Raw genomic sequence first — 23,172 nt, forward strand, 5'->3', positions numbered from 1 at the left:
ATAAAGGCCTGAAGTTCAGCCAGCAGTGTCATGACCTCATGTACAGCCATGAACGAGGGCTGATTTACGTAAATATAAAAGATCTATTGTACGTTTTGTTACTTGCTCATGAATAATTCAACGACCACGTGACATTAAAATGACGTTCTAATGTTATTTTCCCAGATTCTCATTCGGTTCTCTCAACAGTGTAGTCGTTAGAGGCTCTGCATATTGTGTCTTATGTGATGGGTTAGAACCCTACGCTTGTCGAACTATTTATTCAATAAATGAAGAAAGTATTCAATCTTCTCGCGACTAATGAATAGTGCAAGGTCTGATTTACAAGTTATGTTATAGTTACCTGTAATAATTACACTTGGCATATAAATACGAGCATAGCATATAGTACAGGGACATATCGGGATATAGGGGTGTTTTTAAAATTGTTACAACGCTCCGTCCTCAGCGGACATTACCTGCAGACCACCACGAGTCACCTTGATACAAAGTCACTTCTCTCTTATTATATATTATCAGAAAATACCCTATTTAGAAGTAACGGTGGGAGTTAGATTCGAACTCGCAACTCCAAGCTCAAACATTGTACTTTACTCTATCGGGAATTCACTGGCAATGATCTGATTTCGTACCATTCACAGTGTAGTTATGAATATTCATAAGCTGATTATGTAATGTAACACGTCCACCTGCAATTACTTATTATGTAAATTGAAACAAATCACGAAACGTGTGTAAAAATTGCCACCGACATTCGAATCATTCAAACTTGGTTTGTCAATACAAAGACGAGAAAAAAAGATACAGCATTTTTCAAATCCCCAAAAAGTTTGGAGTTCGTACGAACGTGTAGGCGGCCTGGTCGATGTGTTGTAAGCCGTACTGTTGTTGGTCGCAACATATTGCCGCTTTTCTGTTTCCACAACGTGAAAAACATCTTGGCCTTGATTGAGCCACTATCTGTCACTGAAATTAATCTTACTCACACCTTGCAATGTTGTTTCATGGTAATAATAACTATAACACTGATTTTTGTTTGGTGATATTTGGACAGAGCGGTATAATGATGGATAGACTAGATGCCGTTTATGATCGTAAGGCCTTAACAAGCCAACAAATAATGTGAATCTGTCTACGGGTCTGACCCCACATGCTTGTTCCCATAGTAATGTAATTTGAAGTCATGGAGACAAGCAATCAGCGATGACACTGATACCGGTATGTGTACCAACTAGAACGCACACACAACGATTCACCGGGCCAAGTGAATCTAAAGTGGATTCGGAATGACTGCATTCCAGGCGATGGACCAACTAGCAATCCACAGACGTAATTCACGTCTCGCTCCGCTAATTTCAAGATGCGTCCCGGCAATTATTACCGATGCGATATAATGTTCACTAAGCGATTCGACATTTTTCAGTATGCCAAATGGTTCAGGTCGACATTTGAAAAAAACCCGGAAATTATGCCCCTGTAATGTCAAGATAAAAACTGAAATATACAGAAACACGTAGTAGTAATATGGGATACAGGGTGAGTGAAGCTAAATATCCGGTATACTGTCATAGGGAAATTTCGTCTGTCTCTATATCTCGTCTGCTTGAGGTACCGGACCGGGAAAGTCACTTAAACTTTACAGTCAAATAGACGCACACAACGAAATACGTTTCAATAGCTAGTCTTTAGCCACATCGAAAACGCCTCAAGGCAAACTGCCTCGTCGGAGACTCTGCCCAGCACTGACCAAGACACTCTCGCCGGCGCATCGTGGAGCTCTCTCTGGGACCAAGGACTTAAACCGTTTATTGCGTATCAAAACTTAACCAATTACAAAGAAGTTTAAACACTGTAAGGCGTAACCTTCACACATTCAACTTGCACATAGCCAATCACACTAAGTATTGGACACGTCATATCTTTTGATTAATCGTTCACTATATTAAAAACTGCAAATACCAAACGTCAGAAATAGCGGTCGGGATGGCGACGGTTATATCGTAATTAGTTCCAAATCACTGAGTCAAGTTCCGTCTTGGAACTCGCATGTGCCTAAATGATGACAGATATAACAGCCATTCACTAGTAACCAGCTAAATAAGTCGGTCAACAGATACCCGAAAATTAATTCATGACAATACCACCACGCGTATATATCACAACGTCGTACACTCGAATGTACGAGTATGACGGGATACATATATTCGCGATAGACACCCAACCTTTACAAAAGTAGCGCGCCACGCAACGTCAAATCGCCCGTAGCTGCTGAATAAAAACAATGCGACAGAACAATTTCAGGCATAATATATCAATAACAATAAACCCATACTTGGCGAGTATACTTCTCAACATCGAGCAGATTTGAAGTGATATGCACTGGAAGCATATAACCTGGAGAATTTCCTCATGTAGCCATGTAACAGTATTACTCACCTTACGTAATTCACAAATCAGCGGAATATCTTGTTTAGGGTATATGATGGAACCAAATGTTTTAAGTTCCACAGTAAATGTGACGCTTCTTTCTCGTGTGTGGTATATATGCACAGTTCATAGTGTCCCAGGGGGCAGCGGGCGATGGTTTATTACGTAAATTATTTTAAGATATGTTTTAAGAACATGTGTGTTTCATCCGGATTAAGAGTGAATATTGAAAATAAATTATAATCGCTCTCTACGTCGGGGACTTCATCACGTAAGTCTCCACTTATATATAACTTTCTAAAGGTTAAACACCTGATGAAACTATTACCGGTATATTTGTAACAAGGTAACCATGCCAACAAATGTACCAGCCCACATGGCTCCTCGAAAACGTTCATTGACTTTAACATTTAATCTTCTGCCAGTGGACTGTAGGAAATTTATCTCGATTAAATTTGAAAAATGGTTTGAAGTCAATGTAGGTACAGGTTTTGTTTCTCGCTCTGTTTTTTTTTTCATGACGGTTCCAGCAATTCTTAATTTTTTTTTTTTTTTGGAAAAATGTAAGTTCATTTTCACCAAAAAAGGTATTTCCAGTTCTATCGGTTATCCCAATTACGGCTGTTCTTGAGACATTCAATAATGTTGTTGACTTTGAAGAAGCAGTTGAGCTACATCAGCTAACGTACAGCTTTTTAATACGGTATGTTATTTATATACGATGATGTGCGCACGTTTTTAGAGTTTTATATCCGTTATGACGTTTACACTCTATTTCCAGTATCTGTTCCACATATATTTGTTGCCGTTCCTGTGTGTTACGTTGTTACACCTGAGGCCACACTGATTTACTTTTATGGATGACATCCTCTGGAGACCCCAAAACTGATGCGAGAGGGCGAAAAAAAATCCTGCCAAAAAAAAAAATGCTGCTAAAACCACAGGACTACGGAGCTGGTATTACGAATTGGTATTAAGTCTCAAAAAAAACAACAAGAAGTCTTTATTTGTAGGAGGCACATATTGATGTACACATCTCGTACTGTATTACTTTCACGGGTATAACCATTTCAGACAAGCTCTAGTACATGTAGTCATGATGAAGTACCTTCAGTCAGAAACACTGTATTCAAGGTACAGCATGAACACCATTTTCAGTACAAGTCAAGGCGGAATGTACATATCGCTACTTATGACAAAATTGGCACGTTTTGAGGTAGTCCAAAACGAGTTTTACGTCAAGCCGGCGTTTTGCGACAATATGAGTCGGCAAGTTCCGGACAAAAAACTTATCTGTGGAGACTCGTCGTCAGAGATTTTTTTTTTGAGAACAGACGAAAACTAATGCGCGCGGGGGTGTCATCCATAAAATTAAGTCGGTGTGGCCTTACTCTAAAGACATGGACAGTGGTAATCCTAGCAAAACAAACTCTACCATTGTTATTAAACTTTTTTCTACATTTTAATCTCACGCACATTTAATATTGTATATGGTATAAACACGTAAATAAAAGGTGGAGACTTGAATATCATGATTATAAATGAACGACTATGGTATAATTGCCACACACAAAAAAAAACACAACCAATAAATCATCAAAATTCATGACGTCAAAAGAAGAACTTGGTAATGGTAATTTGAAAAGAGACATTCTGTCTTTATATTGCAAAGAATAATAGAATTACTGCAAATGCCGAAATAAAATTACTGAAAAAATAAGAAAACAATTGTATCTTCCGGCGACAGGGTAAATCCTTCCAACAAAGGGGCTATCTTCTCCAATCAAGGTCAATGCTAAGAAATGCTGCTAAGTGATGTATATCTCCGTGTCAGACAGTAAACGCAATTATCACATTTCTCTATAGCTGCTGTTCTCGACGTATGGAAACCACTGATAATAAGAACAGATTCGACATGGCAGGATATGATCTAACAAGTTAAGTTTAGAACGGATTTCATGTGGTGATAGAATGGTGATGTAAAACACAACAAACACTTGTTTAATTATAAATTATAACAGATTTCTGGATTGAATCTAGCCGACTGATTATCTCATTTTGATGTTTTGCAGCGAGCCGGAGGGATTCATGCAGCACTTTAAAAAGTAGAAGATCTGCTGACGATATGCCGGGCTCTGTGGTGATCAGTCTCTCCCATTATAGAGCATTCCGATGTAAATAAACATAGATTGTTCCACAGATAGCCGCCATGTTATTGCATATACGAAGTACAGGATCGCCTCGTGTATATATCACAGGTGTGGTTACGCATGCAAGCGGACGTGGAAGATGTCAGTAGAACTATCTTACATTTACCTTATAATAGGAGGGACATTGTTTATTCTTGAGTTTTATTTATACATTCATTTAGCTATTTTACAAAACAATTTCCCGAATCCCGAAAATACAGACTTAGTATCTTGAGAATCCAAAAGCAAATAAATATAACAGATATATTATATATTATTGTATCGAAACATTATTCAGGAAAGCGAAGAAAAAGCTTGACCACGCTCCACATGGAGAAAACAATTTACTAGCTGTCGCATTGAGAAGCAAATTGTTGATTTATTAATTCTCCCGAGATCTTCCAATTTGCAGATCATCCATCCCTAATGTATTATGTGGTCATCATATTCTGTGCAATTACTACATCAGAAATTACAATTAAAATGCGTGTGACTTAAATGCGCTAATTTGATTATTTGATATTTTGTAAAGCATCGCACAGTCTTGTTCCGTACGTGCGTGGAAAATAGTTATTAAACGACTATGCATTTTAATTCGCACTCTGCATCGGCAATATTCGGCGGATTGGCAAACAAAGTCGCTTGAGCTACGCCCTCTGTCGACAACTAAACTGAACTTGTGTGTTCATTTTCTCTCGCTATATTTATAGTTTTGCATATTATGTCGCGTCTGGATATTTACATAATTTGCATCAATATAATATGATGGGTGGGAGTCATTCTCGTCATTGCACCGAAATGAACTGACAATGCTTGTATGGAACCACATGTTTTAAGTTCCACGGTGACAAATGTCGCCCTTCTGTCTGCAGTGTGTATATACGCACAGTTCATTCTGTCCCAGAATGCTTCAGACGGTGATTTATTGCTTGAATTAAAATGCGATGTGTGGTTAGAACTAATTCGCCCAAAGTATAAGCGATATCCCATGTGGATTAATTGGGAATATTTAAATCAATTATAATCGCTGTTTGTGCCAAGGAGTTGATCGCGTATATCCGGACAACACTAGATTAAATTTTCATGTCCATAACATGAGCCGTGCATCAAGATGACTGTGCTAACAATTGCACCAGTCCGCTTGGCTCCTTAAAAACGCTAAAGGCAGTGAAAGCAAACAAAAAGTACACTCGGTCAGGTTTCGTTTCTTTTTCTTGTTCCTGGTTACCTGTGATTGCTACCGATCTTGATACATTCATATGTGTTGTTGACAACTTACGAAGCCGCGATGTTCTAATATTGTTCTAATATTTTATTTAAATACAATGCAAGAATGAATACACATGATTATTATATCGTTATAATGCTACGTTCTACCAACATCATTAAACTATACTTGTAAGAACATCTAAGTTTGGTTCGATATTGCTAGTACGAAATAATGAAAATCATTCTGAAATTACAACTCACCGTAGCAACTATTTTGTATTTTCAAAATCCGTTCTTGTTATGGTGATTTACCAAACGAAGTTAACGTATTTGATACCGAAAAAAAACATCCTTTGATTTGCAAATGATGTTTCCATGTAGATATTTTTATATTCACAAAGATTACAAATGGTAAATTTGAATTATATTTCATTTTATTTGTTTTTTTTTTGTACATTTTAATTTTATTCACATCAGTAATATTATGAACGGTCTGAATACGTGAATAAAGCAGAACGTGCATAAATAATCGAAACAGCAAAATTCGATCAATAATTGCCCAAATACTGAAAAAGACTACATAATATTATCTCCCTTGTTCTTGAGACCACATCATCTCCCCCATTTTAATATTGCAATTCAGGAATAGTGTTATCCACGTTTTCTTGGGACCACTCAAGGATATTATCCGCCGTGTTGACTAACGACTACATGTATAATATAAGGGCTTCAAAATAGATCACAGCCAATAAATCATCAAAACGCATGAAGTTATAATTCAAAGTTGGAAATGTTAACATGAAAGGAGATAATCTAATAATTTAAGTTTGGAATTTCTGTCTTTATATTACAAAGAATAATAGAATTACTGCAAGGTCGAAATCAAGTCACTGACAAAATAAGAAAACCATCTTATCCTCCAACAAAGGGGTTATCTTCTCCAATCAAAGTCAATGCCGTGAACTGCTACTAAGTGATGTGTATCTCAGTGTCAGTCGATGCACGCAATTATCACCTTCCTCCAATGCTGTTCTCCTGAAAAAACTTGTTAATAACCGGATAATAAGAACAGATTCAAAGTGTCAGGAAATGGTTTACACAGAAAGTTACGTTTGGAGCAGACTAGATGTGACGATAGCATGTTTTCTCCATTTTCAACACTTATTGGCGATCCGCTCCGCTGGGATTGCCCTTATAATCACTTTTGTCATTTTGTGTGTGTCTGTGTGTTATTTCCAGTGATTTCACGTATGATTTCGTCTGTGATTCTGTGTCCCAGTAATAAACTAAGTGACTTCTAAAGACTGAATGTTTTTTGCAAACTGCGTATATGGGCCCATTTAGTTATAAACCGACGTTAGCTTCACGTTTATGTCACACTATGGAAACAGCCAAAAACATATTGCTTGTTTTTGAGCGGAGCGGATCGCCAACCAGCCTACCGGCTTGTTTCAATTATAAATTGGATTTTTGGGTTGAATTCAGCTGAATATTTAACACATGTCATTGTTCTGCAACGAGGAAATTATGATATTAGTTTACGTTTTTAGTAGAAGATGAACAAACATGCCGGGCTCTTTGGTAATCAATCTTCTCCTTTAAAAAAAGCGCTCCGGTGTGAATAAACATAGATTATTTCAGAGATTGCGTATATTTTTGTACTTATAAGGCACATTCGTCATATCTAGGATCGTTTCAATGTACATATCACGGGTGTGGCGTGCAAGTGGGAATACAAGTACAATTCCTTACATCCCCTTATATTGGAACGCGGGAATTGTTTATTCTGGTGTTCTGGAGGCAAATATTCCACTGTATGGTGAGATTTTTTATTATTTAAGCAAAAAATACTCAAGTATTGTTTTGCAGATGTATTCGTAGCGAATTGCTCTTTTGGGAACACAATGTTCCTTTGTACTGCATTCCCTTGTATTGAAGGGACTCGAAAAAGATAACCGTTTATTTTGTTAGTTTTGGGGAAAAAATCACTTGCTGTGCATCATGCATTCGGTTCTTAACAAGGACGATAAAGGCGATGTCTAGATTTGGCCACCGTTGGAGCAATTTTCTAGTCAAGTAAACAAGACGAGAAGTAAATAGTAGTTGAGTTAATCCCGTGGACCAACATTTGTCTGCGGATGAGACCCATGTTTATACTTTTTGTTTGATTTATGCTTAAACCTTTGAGGGAAAAACATTTTTTTTTGCAATTCCTATATTTGTGACACGTTTATTTATAAAGCTAATATGACAGTTTAACACGTACGTTTTCTTAAATATTATGACTTTCAATATATCTCGCACTTCCAGAAATAATCCTGGATAAAACATTTAGCGACATTCTTGTATACAATAATCCATATTTTATCACTTTTTCAATTCGCAGTATAATAATTTTGTTTACCAACTTTAGTTTTAACTAAAGCTTCAGGCCTAGTTAGTTTCACGGACACAACTGAACATATGGTTTCGAAAGTTAGAATCCATACCAGGCTTAAGCCTCAAAGGGGGTAAATGGACATTTCTTCGTCTGGTGAACATGGTGAACAGACATTCTGCCTCTGCTCGCCACCTGGTTATCATGAATTATTCCAGAAACGTTTGAAAATGTTAAGACGAAAGTAAAAACTAGTATGTTATAAAGGATGAAAACTTACCTGAAATGACAAAACAAACTTGACACTGCTTTTAAGACTGATTGGTTTCGCTTGGAAAAAGTATCTCAATAGAATGTGGCGTGCATCCAGTTAATAATAATATGAGTAAAAACTTGCATGCCATGCTAAATAATTGCCAGTCCTGCTTATGTTTCCAATATTTTATTTACTCTCAATCGTTCCATATTTCATTCAATCAGTGTCATTGCGGTGACTTTCATTCAAGTAATAAAAATCGGATTCATAATCCAGCACTGAAAGGGGGGGATAAACAAATGGCGACAAAGATCAAACGTATTGTTATGCTAATTTATTTTCGGAATGTTAGTTGACAACAAAACGAAAGATTTGTTTCATTTTCTCGGCAATAGCTACGTGAATTGGAACCAAAACTTTATCGGCAAGATTCCAGGAACGACAGTGACAACCACCAAAACGTAATAAATAAAGGCAAATAAACATGTGAAGCATAAACAACTGTTTCGAGTCGCGAAACTATCCCTTTTTACGCAATCTGGGAAGACTGAATTACTAAACGAAGCGCAGGACGACGAAGCTGAAATATTCAAGAATCAACACGTACCAAAAATGATATCCCAAAAAGGAATATCCGTGGTATATTTTAAGTCTAACCGGATCGGAAGTGGGGATTTGTTAGTACTCTAAATATCCAAACATATTTTAGTATAAGGTAGTAATAATTATTGAGGACATATTTCGAAAAGTTTTTCTTATTTATTTTTCTCTTTTTCTCTGTTTGATAACTAGTTCGCCGAACCCAGTTCTTGTGTCCATTTCCCTGGTAAAGACTGTACTACTCAGCTGACCAATAACAATCTCAGCAGTGGTGAAGACTTTGAGGTCACCCAGCACATGACCACCAATCACAGCTCCTTTTCTGTCAGAAAGACTGATATGCAAATGACCACCAGCAGAGAGAGTGCCAACCAATGAAACGATTTCAAATTTGTCATCCAGTTCCAAAATCTGGAGAACGAATACAATTACTCTAGTACATTATTATTATACGACATACAACATCCTTGGTCAGTTTTCTAAATAAATTGTGTTGTCTATTTTCGTGTTAGAGTGGTTCAAAACAAAGTGATTATTAGTAGGAATTCGGGGAGTAACCATGATCTGACATAAACACGAACATGTCGTTCCGGCTTACATATTGGTCATATAATAATGACAAATGGACATTGTACTCTTTCTAGTGTAGTTGTTTTTTAGAACAAAACTGTCTGAAGTATGTCAAAAGCAATTGTTGCTTAAATGCCGTGACATATTGGTGTCCATTGTAAGCTGATTGCCTCGTGAACGTTTTTTTTGGGTGTTTTGAGGTGTTCTGATCAATAAAATATAAAACAGTGGTGATGAAAGTCAAACGTGTACTGTGTTCCACGTTTACCTTATTAGTTTCCTCGGCTGTCGCGTGAGCTAGCCTGATCTTTGCGCGAGTTACGCTTCCCACGCACGTGACTATGAAAGCAGAATCCAATTGGTTCTCATCCACAAACTTCATCAATGTGCTGAATATTTCTTCTCCTGGACCAAGTCTCAGAGCATAACACACCATCGGACTCGCAATTGCCTGAAATGTACAAGTGAATGTGATTCTTGATCAATTCCGTATCATCCTCTGGCGGCGAAATCAAGTAAACGTCAGCAGACGTAAGTCACTAAAACTCAAAACATCAACCCAGGTTTTACCTTTTTCGGAATTTGCAATATTGTTATAACTATGTATGATGTCGCATCTTGTATCGTCTACACGTACCACACAAGTTCGGATTAAAGCTAATACATATTGAATGAAGAAAAATGTTTTGAAAACACGTTGTCATGTAAAACGTGAAACCACAGTCCCTCTCATAGTAGAGTGACTGTGGTGAAACCTAGACATATGGGACGATACTCTAGTTGATTACAAAAACTAGACTAATCACTGTCTTGCCTGACTCATGTGTAGAACAGTTTTTACAGTGCCATCTACTAGTATTTAGAAGTTTAATATTGAACTGTTAGGGTATAATGTTTCAGCTTAATCCCTAACCGTGAGTGAGGGATAAACAGACACGAAACCCTGCGAGCGGACGATCGGGTTAATCGGGGGTTTACTTGCAATACGAACCTTTCGGGTGTTAATCGGGAGTTTAATTGTAGTATGCGGCCTTCTTTACGTTTAAGTGGGTGTATTTACTGAATAAGCTGACTGATTGGCCGACAAACGAAGCTTATTTCCAAGTCTAAAATATCAACAATAATTACTCAATGCAGCTGTGTGTGTTTTAAGTTTTACAGGTTACCGTTTTAGAGTGTTCCTGCCCGGTACAAGCCTTCCTATGTAGCTCCCTTGTATCAGAAGCGATTTATTTGTTTCTCATTGTTTGATGCGATCCTATCTCGTGCTGCACTGCAGAAATTCTGTTATCGCGAACTCAGCCTTGCCATAGATGTGGAATATATTCGTGTGTTCCGCTTAATGTCAGTGCAACGTTAAAATGGCAGACTGTGACATGGAAGTGTATTTATTACACAGCACGCCATCGCGGATTACTAAATCTACACACGGTTACTAAAAAGACTTTTAGCAAACGTGATCTACTACTAGTATTGAATGCGTACTTACATCAAACTCACAGACTAATCTGTGATTCGCACAAATGCAATGAAGTTGTGATACAGTGGGTCTGCGCAGATGCAGTTTACAAAACACGTATACAACAAAAATAATTTCCCACCACAGCACTGTGTCGATATTACTTCAATTGGACATCGAAAATGTAAAAAAACATTGTAAGATCGCCGTAATCTATGTAACTGCTAAGGGTGTTTTGAGTGGAAAAGAAAACACCAGAAATGTGACGTAAAGGCTCTAATTTGATTACATGATATGGTGAATATTGAATCAAATAATTAATAATTATTTTACAAAGCACCTCAAAGTCTTGTCCTGAGCGTGTGTGACAATTTGTTGTTAAACATAAGCATTCTGAAATAGACTATGCTTTTTGAATTCGCATTTGGCATTTCGCAAGAAAAACAAAGCCACTCGAACTGCGCCCCCGTCGACAACATAACCAAATTCGCTTGTTCATCTGTTCGTATCTTCTCACTCGCAATATATATCATTCACAGGCGACGAGTTTACATCGCGTATGGCTATTTATATGATATAAATGTCTGATTAATTGCATATAGTAATTCAAGTTGAATATTTAATATACAACATGTAACAATGTGAAGATATTTCAAAAATCTTCACTCTGAATATTTACCCAAAATAGGCAAATCGGTCCACCGGCTAGTCTGACATGTAGGCGTGAGTGGCGCCTTCAAGTTCGCCGGCCGAACAGCATCATACCTCACTGTGCGTTTGGAGCACCACGGAGGGGGCAACTCGCGCGACCTTGTTAAGGCAAGTGAGAAAATAAATGATCGACACTTATACATACCGGGGGAGTATTTAATGGCTCTGCTACCAGGTTGGCACATTTCGTATGTGATTCTCCGTCGTGCGTTCTTTCTGACATTTTTATTGGTTCCTTGTGGGACTTCAAGTTAGCTTCATATTCTGGTACCATCAGCATATTCCGTTCTAGAATTTCTATAAAATTCGGACAAATATGGTGTACGTATGAATCATTTTACAATCACATACATTGATTGACGAGCGTGTGGCCGTCCTAAAGTAAACCAAAATTGGCATAATACTACACGAGTAAACAATTGTGAGTTTTATTTTTATTGTTGTTGTGTGTTGTGTGTGTGTCAAAAATCGAGGAAAAATACAAAGTTTACTCATATCTGTCGGGAAACTGTCATGACTTTGAATGAAATAAACTGAGCGGATTGTGGATTCTAGACCCATTCCCATTTCTTCGTCCAAAGAGCACAGGGACAATAGACGCTGATTCGCGGAGCTGTTGTCGTGATTAATAATTTGCTTGTTGTTTATTATAAATATGGGGAAATGATAATTAACAAACAATAATCCAATGCTCTGCAATTAGCTTTAATATACGCTGACTCTGTTGTTGGAATTTAAACTTGAATATGTTGCTAACTTCACGCTTGTTCACCCACTTGGTAAAATAATGACTTGTCAGCTGATTTACAAATGGCTTACCTAGGTTTATATTTTTTTCAACCTATAGTTATTATACATTTATGTACTACACATTAGTATGCGTTCAAATACAGTTCAGGTAAAAAGAAAAGAGATATGTGTGTAGTAAACAACACAAGTACTTATTTCGAAAACAATTGCATGAGACGGATTCCGTACCCTTACTTAGTCATTTTCTTGATAACCTAAGGGAGCTTTAATATATAGCCCCCCTCTAGAGCAGTAGTTCGCAGTAGTGTTTGATTTGTAAAGATGGCGGAAGAGAAAGGGTCCACGGCATTGACAGACAAAGATGCAGACGTCAGTCTTTCTATGGTGGATGTATTAGAAGAAAGTGAAGAGCTCGAGGATGAAGCGAATGCCGTTCTTGGTGGCAGTGATGACAAATACTGTACTTATGTCCAGGTAACAGTTAATTATATCCAATTCAAGTCGTACAGGAATAGAGATACTGTGTTCGACAAATAGCGTACCGTAATTCATTGTTACTAGTACAACTGTACCTGTAGTAATAGTTTCATAGTCCTGCTATTTGTTGGTTTTTGGTACTGTTGAATAGTGTAGTTGCGTTTATGTTTTTCAAATGCACGTAGGTAGCAATACACTCGTATAGTCCCTTCATACAATTAGGATTTGTTGACAAACCACACAAACAAATAGACTGGAATTGCGAATTACTTATATCCATTGTCAGCCGATCTCACCCCCCGTTCGTACACAAATTACGTAGTTTAGCTTGCATAAGTGAGTAATTTCTTATTTGAAATTCCAGGTTAAAATTCCAAACGCATCGATTGACAAAACAGTTCTCGGGGTTTCTTTCTTTGGTGACAATAGTAAACACTATGAAACTACTGTTTTGAAAAATGCTGGCTTGGGTCATTGTACTTTGTTCAGTATGAAGTAGTGAATGGTTAAGGAAACTTAGAAAACATTTATAAAAATGTATGTTACAGTAAAAACCAATAGAAAAATTTATTGAGCATTGACTGTATAATAAATTTCTTAGAGGTCTTTTGTTAATGGACATTGTTGACAAATGGCTTTGTCTAAATCATGACAAACTACGTACTGTTCAGTGCAAACATTTAAAATGTAAAACTAGTTTTAGGTTCATAAGAAATTATTATTTATTGCCTGAACAAGAATAAACAGTAAAAGGTTCGTCGACCTGGAGATTGTAGATTACTATATTCACCCACAAAGTAATTGCATTGTGGTTGGTTGACAGGTTTTTGAACTATGCAACATTTTAAATGTATTATCGGTAGTAGTTTTTTTTCATGAGAAAGTCAATCTTGCATATAGATAAAATTCAATAAAGAATACTTCAATCAATGTCTTTACTAACTAATTCTGTCAGAGACAAATTTCCTAAAATGGATTGGGTCATATTGTCATCATGCACACCCACAAGAAGTCTTGATTATATTTGTGACTACCGTATTTATCCGGGTATAAGCGCAGGGTCCTGAACTTGGAAAATCGCCAAAAAGAAGGGGTGGGCATTTGTCCAAATATCCCCGGCAAAAAAAAACGAAAAATCATGAAAATTGGCAACACGCAGATTGAACTGCGACAGGGAGAAAAACAACAAATAAAAACATGCAACAAAAATAAATGAACAATATGCAGCATTAGAAGTGTAACAAGAAATAATTTATTGCTTAGAATGTGACAAATATTAAAACAAGAAAAAATAAAAATCAAGAGTGAAGATTCATTTGAATTAGAATATCCCCATCGACAAACACGCCGCCCCATACACGTGAATTATTTCCGGTTTTCGACAATTACCGGATCAACAGCCATACAAGATCAATAATAATTTACGCAGTAAAATTACGAAAGTTCATAGTTGTTAGATAAAAAAAATTTTTGGAATCTCTATTTGTACGTTCATTGCTATCTTCGTAAAAGTCAAAACCCTGAAATTCCAAGTCTGCGCCACTGTCGCGATCGAACTAAAATCCCTATAGCTTCGTCTTGAAGTTTGTCGATGTTGTCCCACACAATTTTGACTTAGCACATTTAATCCACGGATGTCGCTGTCTGATAGCTTGGCACTTTTAATTCACGTCTAATCAGAATAAAGAGACAAGAAAAATGGGGTCGCGGCAAACGACTGGCACAATGCTTTTGTTTACCGTCTGGCAATCATCTTTGACCTTTAAGCATCCGCTTTACTGATTGGCTAAGAATTACATCACTATTAGTGTTTCGTCATGGAGGTAAATTCAACATCGCTTTTTTATCAGACTAGGCGTTCGTTCATCAATCATGGTGAAAGTTACCATTCAGCAAGTTGTATGGATATCGCGGTGGGCTTAAAATAGGAAGATGTTTTTTTCCAACGACAGAAGAATAATTTCCATGAAATGCAATAGCTGTGGTGAAAGATGGTAAAAAAAGTTTGCAGTCTTCGGCATGACATTGCAAAATTGCTGGCCCCAGTTATGGATTCGCAAATATTTTATAAAGCCAAAACAACGTGCTTTAAACCACTCTCCCAGGTACGGGTTGCTACAATATTGAAACGTTGGTTCATTGTCGGCGACGCTAACTACGTAAACAGTGGTCGTTTTACGCAATTGACATTTATTTTTTTCAAATTTTGTTATCAGAATCAAAACAAACTGCAAGGAAGTAAACTGTTAATACAACGAACAAAAATAGGTTTTTGTTTTTTTATTTTATTACAGGTGTAGAAAAAACACCCCTGGGCGTTTGCTAGGATATGACCTCAACTCCTTTATTTTATCAAAAGTGTGGGGTGGACTTTTGTCCGGGCATGGGCTCTTAGCCGGATAAATACGGTATATACACTATCATCATATTACGGTACCAGTTTTGAAATAGTGTTGTTATAAACAGTCTGTTAACAGTTTGTTATATTCCTTAGGGTGCTGTTAATCGTCAAGCGATTTATGCCTGCACTACTTGCATCACTTCAGATATGGATCCAGCTGGTGTCTGTTTGGCATGTAGTTACGAGTGTCATGAAGGGCATGATTTGGTGGAAATGTATACAAAAAGGTGAATACCTGCATTACAGTTTTCATTGCAATTTCCATGTGTGTGTGATCTGCATGTCTTTTCCTTCTTGATTAGAAATGCATGTCTTGTTGGCAGCCTCAATCAAATTCACTTGTGCATTATGAAATTTGCATCAATAATTTCTATATAGTCAACATTGCATAATTTCAGCCAGATATTCATTGTATATTACCAAGCTCATGCTTATTTGTTTAAATTATCTGACTAGCTCATTTGCATTTCATGTGGGATAGAGGTATGGTCCACTGTCATTCAGTTGTGTGCACCATTCTTAACTGCATTTGTTCAGCTGCTGGTTCTGTTTTCTCCCTCCCATTATTTTAGTGGTACCAATTTTGGTTTTTGTATTATTGCCAGTAGCCTAGCTGGCCTTTTTGACTTTGTATGCAAGCATGCCGAGTATTGTAATTCAGGCATTTGTAGAACCGAAACATGTAGTATACTTTGTAGCATTAGTTAATAAAGTACCCCTATTGTGTTCTAAATAATATGTTGGCTGGTTCTGTGTATACCAGATGGGTGATTCGTACTGGATTCGAGTCGTGACTTTGTTGGTATTTCGTGTAGTACGTTTTCTCACTCAATTGGGGCGCCACTCAATGTAATTATACATAGTGTGAATAATACAATAATTGAGCTAGATGTCTTGTATTGCCTAGTAGTTATTATTTTGCATACAAGTATTTTCAACTCAAGTTTGTATTTAACAAGTCTTATGTGTTTGTTTGTTTTTTGTAGGAATTTCACATGTGATTGTGGAAATGACAGATTCCCAAATATGACATGTAAATTCTTCACCGTAAGTCACTCATCATATACTGTATTACTTCATTGACATATGACATCAGGAATTGCCTCGCATGCCCGACTCGCGGGTCGGGTCGTCTGATTGATCATCAGCTTTATTGTACACACATAAACCATTGTATTTTTCAGAATAAAGCGAAGGTAAATAGTGACAATAAATACAACGATAATTTCCGAGGGTTGTATTGTATCTGTAAAAGACCCTACCCTGACCCAGAAGATAAAGTAAGATCACTTTTTCTTTTCAATTTCACATACTTTTCTTTCTGAAAATTCATTCCATCTAATTAGGATGTTGCTGAATCAGCATTAAATCTGTTTTTTACTTAACACAATGGGGCATTACTCATTATGTATATACATTGTATACAAGTACGACACTGTGATGTGTTGACACAGGAACACGCGAAACATCCAAGAAACCAGAGAGCTTTCAAATTTAACTTTCTGTTTATTCAGGCATTTTCAGTTACACCAACGGCACTATTTTTTACATATCAATACACGGGTGATGAGGTGACATATAACACCATTACAAAAGTATATATTCTGATGCATGCAATAAAGTAGTTCCAAAAACGTCACAGATACAGAGTTAAATATAATCTTTCTCATGGTGAGCGGTAATTTTACGAAATGTATAATAAGGTTTTGAATTTGTCTCGTAGATTGACACTTTGTTTTTTTTGTTATGTTTTCTTCAGATTGAAGATGAAATGATCCAATGCATAGTGTGTGAAGACTGGTTTCATGGTAGGGTGAGTATGCACTGAATTCCCCATGTACTGGTACTTTACATAATCACAAATTAGATTAAAAGTGTGAGGTCCCATCCACCTTCCAATATATACGTGTACTCATGTAATGTTTGTGGATGGATAATGAGAACATTAACGGCAGAGTATGAACTGTAGCTTGCTGCTTTGTTTACACTTAATGATGTTGTATGTTTGTAATAACAACCTCCAGTACTCTCAAAATAAAATATGTGGAAACGTCAGAGCTTGGTATCTACAAAACAACCTCATTTTTACATATCTTGTAGCTTGCTGCTACAGATCTTTATCAAAATTTATAGAATAGAAAGTATAGAATAAGCTATATGCATGTTTATTTTATGAAAATTCTTAACAAAAGATAACTTTAACATTGGTGGAGTTATTAAAGGACTTGTTAATTAAAGAAAAGAAAAACAGTTTTGAAATAAATCTGTCGATTTTGGTACGAGATTTGGTTCATGATATAGTATCTCAGTCTTTGCTCCATGCCTTGTTAGATACGTGTCCCATGCAACATATACAATGTGTGTAAAATATGCATTACTTGTTTTCACAAATTATGAACGTCAGCTTTTCTGTGTCTGTGATAAACTTTAAAGCAGCATCATTCTCAGAAACTGAGCATATATATAGATGAGATTTTAGCCAATCATATTATTGTCAGTCTGCATCCACTTTTTACTTTTTCGACTTCTTGAAAACCGCAAGTTCATTTGCATATAGGTTCCTAAGGTGGACCCTTTCTAAGATTTGTTCATTTTGTGATGATATCTTCAATTCTTTAATTGAAATGTGCATTGCTGACAGCGAAGCTATCTCAGTGGATAGGCTGCTTGTTGGAAATTAGTTTAGCCCCAGCCAAGAGGAATATTTATATTTTGAAATATGTATAGTGTGCACGATATTAGTAAAGAACAACTGGAGAACAGAAAAACATTAATAGAACTGTAGAATACACACTTCTGATGACATACTTGCTTTATGTAGTTGTCTTCATTCACAGCATCTTGGAGCTACACCACCACTGAATCTGGACTATGAGGAGATGATATGCCGGAGTTGTATGCAGGTTTGTGATTTCCTTTGGCCATATGTGGTCAGCTCTGTTGAGATGAAAATTGTTACAGATGATTCCAAGGTACCTATAAACGTTGAAGGCGGTCACGCTTCCACATCGGATGGAGACAAATTAGTGGATCATATTGAAGGTCAACAGGTAAGACTATTGGTTGTGTAGATTTTATTTGGTGAATTTCAGACAGGGAAGACTGCTTGACAATACTGCATAATATCTTTTTAGTGTAATTATTTTTTCCTGAAAAGACATTTTTGCCGTTTGTATAAAGTTTATTTTCAATGATTTTGAGTTGAATGAAAGATATAGGGGAAAAAAAGTATTTTCACTGATTCCATCCCTTTAGCAAAAGTAAAGTACTTAATATGTACTTATAACAAATGCTGTCGTTGGCAGTTTCTTTATGACAATATTCAAATCAGGTTGTAATAATATAACCTGTTGGACTGGATTTCTTGCATAATTTTTGGAGTTGCTGCTCCATAATAATTATTGTGTATCTGTGTGTGTTTTCCTATACTGTCAAATATGGAAATCTAGTACCATAAGCCGCATCCCTAATAGAAGTCGCTCCCATTCTATTTGAATAATTGAGAATCAAATATTAATCATTTCTCATATGTGTAAATGCTCTTATAGAAACCGTATCCTCTCTGTTGCATTTTACCATTGTAATAGAAGCCGCAGCTTCTAATACAAATTTTACAGTACTGTTCTGTAGCTACAAATCTTTAAAAAAAAAATAGCAAAAATAATATAATACTTTTTACTACACAATTTATATTGTATACTTATTGTTCACTTACAAGATATATTGATTCTCAAGTTAAAGAAAGAGGTGCTTAAAAAAAGGACAGAATCATGTAACCCTATGAAATATTTCTATTCACCAGTTATCTGTATTGCATTGATTGCAGGGTAAAGAGGTTACAAATGGAAATGATGGACTCAAGGTGGCAGATGAAAATAAACAAAGTTCTGGAGAAGGGGCAAATCGAAATGAGACTGAGACTAGAAGCAGTGATGTGGCTGAACAAGGGGAAGCAAACGCTTCTTCGAATGATTCGTCTGTAGAAGTGATGTCTAATTCATGTAAATTGCAGGAATTGAAGAAGCGAGGTGTACCTGCTGAAGATCAGGCAACATTCTGGCCCACAGGATGGAGAAAGAAATTGTGCACTTGTGCCGAGTGTATGGTAAGCTACTGTACTTCTCAAGAGCAATATTTTATTATCGTAGTACCAGTAGTGTTACTCCTTCAAGAGACAATTAAATTAATTATATTATATCGTCATACTTTCTTTGTTTTTTTAAATTAGGTTAATTAGTCCCCGTTCGGGCAAAGTCCGAAAACGGGGACTTATAATTCGGTCTCCGTCCGTGCGTCCGTCCGTTCGGAGTCATATCTCAGAATCCCTTGGACCGATTCTGTTCATTCTTTGCATGTGCCTAGTATTTTATGTGGGACATATGCACATGCAGTGGTTTAGCGATTTGATTCAAAATGGCCGACTGGCAGCCATCTTGTTTTTTGAAAATGTTGTATTTTGGACATGCTTTGTCAGTTTTCATTCAAACTTGGAACATAGGTTATACATGTTAGGATACATGTCCATGACGATTTATTTCACAATTGGATCAAAGATGGTCGACTGGCATGCATCTTGTTTTTTTTTAGGATACATGTCCATGACGATTTATTTCACAATTGGATCAAAGGTGGCCGACTGGCAGCCATCTTGTTTTTTGAAAATGTTGTATTTTGGACGTGCTCTGTCAGTTTTCATTCAAATTTGGCACATGCATGTACTTTATACATGTTAGGATGCATGTCCATGACAATTTGTTTCAAAATCTGGTCAAGGATGGCCGATTGACAGCCATCTGACTTTTTGGCCTTACTACTATATTACCACAATTTATGTACCATTTTCATTCGTATTTGGCACATACATCATACATATCAGTGTGTTTCATAATCAGATCAAAGATGGCCGAATAACAACTGTTTTTATTTGTGGCCATATTACTACTACACGGAACACGTGTTTTGGTGTAAATAAACAATCTGTTGTATGCGCCACTTGGAACTCAAGTTTCAAGGACACTCTCGCAACAACCCCTCCGCTTTAATATGACGAGCACAAAGGGAACTTTCAAAAGTTTAACGGGGACTGTGTCATTTTCAATGACTTGTTTTTCAAGGAAACAATGTCTGAAATTTCTGGCAATGTTATTTTTACTTTGATTTCTATGGTGAGAGTATATGCTCAGTAGTGAAAAATTAGAATTTTAATGACTTCTTTAAGAGTGAACTCAGGCATATTTGATGCTCCATCATTCTGAATAGCAATTCAGAAGTTGGATTAAAACTGGAAATTTCCAGCTCGCGTGATGAGATCTCACGTGGAATGACTTAGAAAGTTCGAAGGATACTTTCCTGTCATTACTGGCAGTGTTGTCATAGCGAGCAGTTATTTACTGACTTTGTATAATTCTGATTTCTTTGTCATTGTTATTGATAAGTTCCTGAGTTTTTTTTTTTAAATGTTGAATATTCACTGCTAGAAATGTTTGCGATTTCAGAATTTTGAGTTTGTGAAGACAAAATTTTGCAAAAGTCACAGACACTCCGCTACGAAAATTCCATGATTTTTACTGACTCATGAACATTGTGTCTCGCACAGTAACTTGTAACACACTCATCTGCCAGATCTCGCAAGACTTGTATTGCATATTCATGAAAACTGAAACTACTTCTACTTTCTCTGCCTACTAGCAACTATATGAAGAAAAACATGTGGCATTCCTAACAGATTTGAAAGATACGGTACATCAATATGAAGAACATGGCAAGTCTAAACAGACAGATGGTTCACAGTATGAACAAGGAATAAGAGCCTTGTCTAATATGGATAGGGTGCAGCAAGTAGAAGTTATGCATGGTGAGATTTGTTTGATTTGCACGTATGAGGATTCATTATGATTCACCAGTTCTTATTACCATGGGTACTGTGGACCCTAATTTGAAATGATGCATCCTGGTGAATCCACATTTTTTTCAACAATCCATGAAAATTAAGACATGGACATGCTGCGTAATGGTCCCAAGACTTCAATAAAGTTCTATCATTTTCAAGAGTGCAACTTTAAAGGCATATTTAGACATTTTTGTTTTGAATGTGCTTTAGCAGTCTGAATGTTAATATATATCACCCCTCGGTAGTTTTGTTGAGAAATAATCAATCATTTTGTATTTGCCATTTTTAGGATATAATGATATGAAGACTGAACTGAAAGATTATCTGAAAAGTTTTGTGGACCAAGGAAAAGTAAGAACAATTTTGCAGTGTCTACACCTACTTGAACTTTCTATTTTATTCTTATGTTAGAAATATAGGGGGGGTGGCAGATGACATTTTTAAATGTCAGACACCAGATCTTGTTCATTTTTAAACTGAGGGTCTGAAATTTTAACCACAGGGACTGCCATGCTTGGCTTTGTATGTATGTGGTCCACATTACTGAAAAACTGACCTAGTATTAGATTGCATTTTGCGTTATCTACATTGTTTATATGTACATCCTTTTTATTTTATATTTTTACACTAACAATTCAATATTTTTTTAGGTGGTCAGAGCGGAAGACATCTCAGAGTTCTTTGAAACCATGCAGGCAAGAAAGCGACAAAGAACCGACTCTGGACCAAAAGTACAGCATTTCTGTCGCTGAATTTAAATAGCCAATCATGCATAGTGAACCACTTTTAATCAAATCATGTGTACACATTTTTTTAATGAAAATAGTCACACGTATCTGTAATTTTGTAATTTGAGACTTACATTTATTATTTCTTTGTCACTGCCTTGTAACTTTCTTGCACAAAGTTTACCACAAATTTTAGATCAGATATAATCAGGTCAACTTAATTAATTTTTAATGGTATGCAGGAAAAATGTTCTCATTTACATACAATGAATTTACGTCATCTCTCTCAATGTTGTGTGTGTGTGTGAAAATCTGTAAGTTTAGCTTTCAAAGCATAAAAAAAAAATAAAGTTCAGGAAAAAATACTCTATTTAAAACTTGTTTTACTTGCTGTGTGTTGCATTCTCCATATACATCTCCCGAGGTAGTTCAATGTATCACATACCACAGGACTCAAACTGATGCAGCATTAGTGTGTGCCCTCTAAGCCAATATTACACTGACGCACAAAGATGTGCTGTGATGCAATTGGCTGTGCTATTTCACTGGCATGTCATTGACGCAACAGAAACGCATACATTGATATAGTGACCTTGAAAAACATCTTGCTACTGGTAGTTTTGTATTTTGGTAAAATGAAATTCATATTTTATGAACGAAAGTGTAAAAATGTAATGAGAGGCCACAACATTTTTGTTCTGTGCCTATACAGTCACTACAATTTTATTTTTTTCTTAAAGCAGTCTGACTTTAATTTGGGGATTCCATTTGGACTCTGGATCCCTACGTAATCAGTGTGCATGTTAGAAGGCTGTGCACACTATGCAGCATGGACAATCAATTCATAATTTTTTGTGCTGCAGTGGGTGTGATTAATGTTACGCCCATCAAGATCAGATTTTACTTATGACCAGGAAGTAAAATAATTGAAATGTGCATCTACCATTTAAAATTGCAGTTGGTTGTGTACTCCGCTGAAGCCATTATCGTACATGGAATTACTCAACACACTTGTCGTAATTTATAGTTGCGCATTACTTTTGTGAAATAAAATAACAAGCTGTTCAGTGCCTTAATGAACTTGCGCAGTTATTTTTCACCATTTCCAGACAACCATGGAGAGCACTG

At 36.5% G+C, this 23,172-nt stretch overlaps 3 protein-coding genes and 1 long non-coding RNA gene across 4 annotated transcripts in view; 2 read left to right on the top strand and 2 right to left on the bottom strand.

Moving 5' to 3' along the window:
• The window catches only part of LOC100379065 (uncharacterized), a 40,467-nt gene extending 37,992 nt beyond the window's left edge, over positions 1 to 2,475 (bottom strand). Inside the window, exon 1 of the mRNA XM_085493754.1 lies at positions 2,437 to 2,475. The gene's annotated coding sequence lies outside the window, so the exon portion shown is untranslated. The remainder of the gene's footprint in view (positions 1 to 2,436) is intronic.
• LOC144356246 (uncharacterized) overlaps positions 1 to 9,873 on the top strand; it is a 55,050-nt gene extending 45,177 nt beyond the window's left edge. The window contains exons 3-4 of the long non-coding RNA XR_013421411.2: positions 4,500 to 4,718; positions 9,251 to 9,873. This is a non-coding gene — a long non-coding RNA (uncharacterized LOC144356246). The remainder of the gene's footprint in view (positions 1 to 4,499; positions 4,719 to 9,250) is intronic.
• On the bottom strand, positions 8,629 to 12,045 carry LOC144356244 (uncharacterized). The gene is made up of 3 exons (XM_078011106.2): positions 11,944 to 12,045; positions 9,897 to 10,079; positions 8,629 to 9,469 (listed from the first exon to the last, which is right to left on the bottom strand). The coding sequence occupies exons 1-3, from the start codon at positions 12,019 to 12,021 to the stop codon at positions 9,218 to 9,220; spliced, it is 513 nt and encodes a 170-aa protein (XP_077867232.1). The 5' UTR covers positions 12,022 to 12,045; the 3' UTR covers positions 8,629 to 9,217.
• A 753-nt stretch (positions 12,046 to 12,798) lies between these two features.
• Positions 12,799 to 22,421, top strand: LOC100378918 (putative E3 ubiquitin-protein ligase UBR7). The gene is made up of 10 exons (XM_002736981.4): positions 12,799 to 13,022; positions 15,520 to 15,653; positions 16,413 to 16,473; positions 16,611 to 16,706; positions 17,186 to 17,239; positions 18,264 to 18,476; positions 19,253 to 19,531; positions 21,115 to 21,280; positions 21,606 to 21,667; positions 21,967 to 22,421. Exons 1-10 carry the CDS (start codon positions 12,870 to 12,872, stop codon positions 22,066 to 22,068), a joined length of 1,320 nt encoding a protein of 439 aa, XP_002737027.3. The 5' UTR covers positions 12,799 to 12,869; the 3' UTR covers positions 22,069 to 22,421.
• The last annotated feature ends 751 nt before the right edge of the window (positions 22,422 to 23,172 follow it).

The sequence above is a fragment of the Saccoglossus kowalevskii genome, chromosome 2 (genome assembly GCF_978046115.1).
Source record: "Saccoglossus kowalevskii chromosome 2, keSacKowa6.1, whole genome shotgun sequence".
In the NCBI taxonomy this organism is placed as follows: Eukaryota; Metazoa; Hemichordata; class Enteropneusta; family Harrimaniidae; genus Saccoglossus; species Saccoglossus kowalevskii.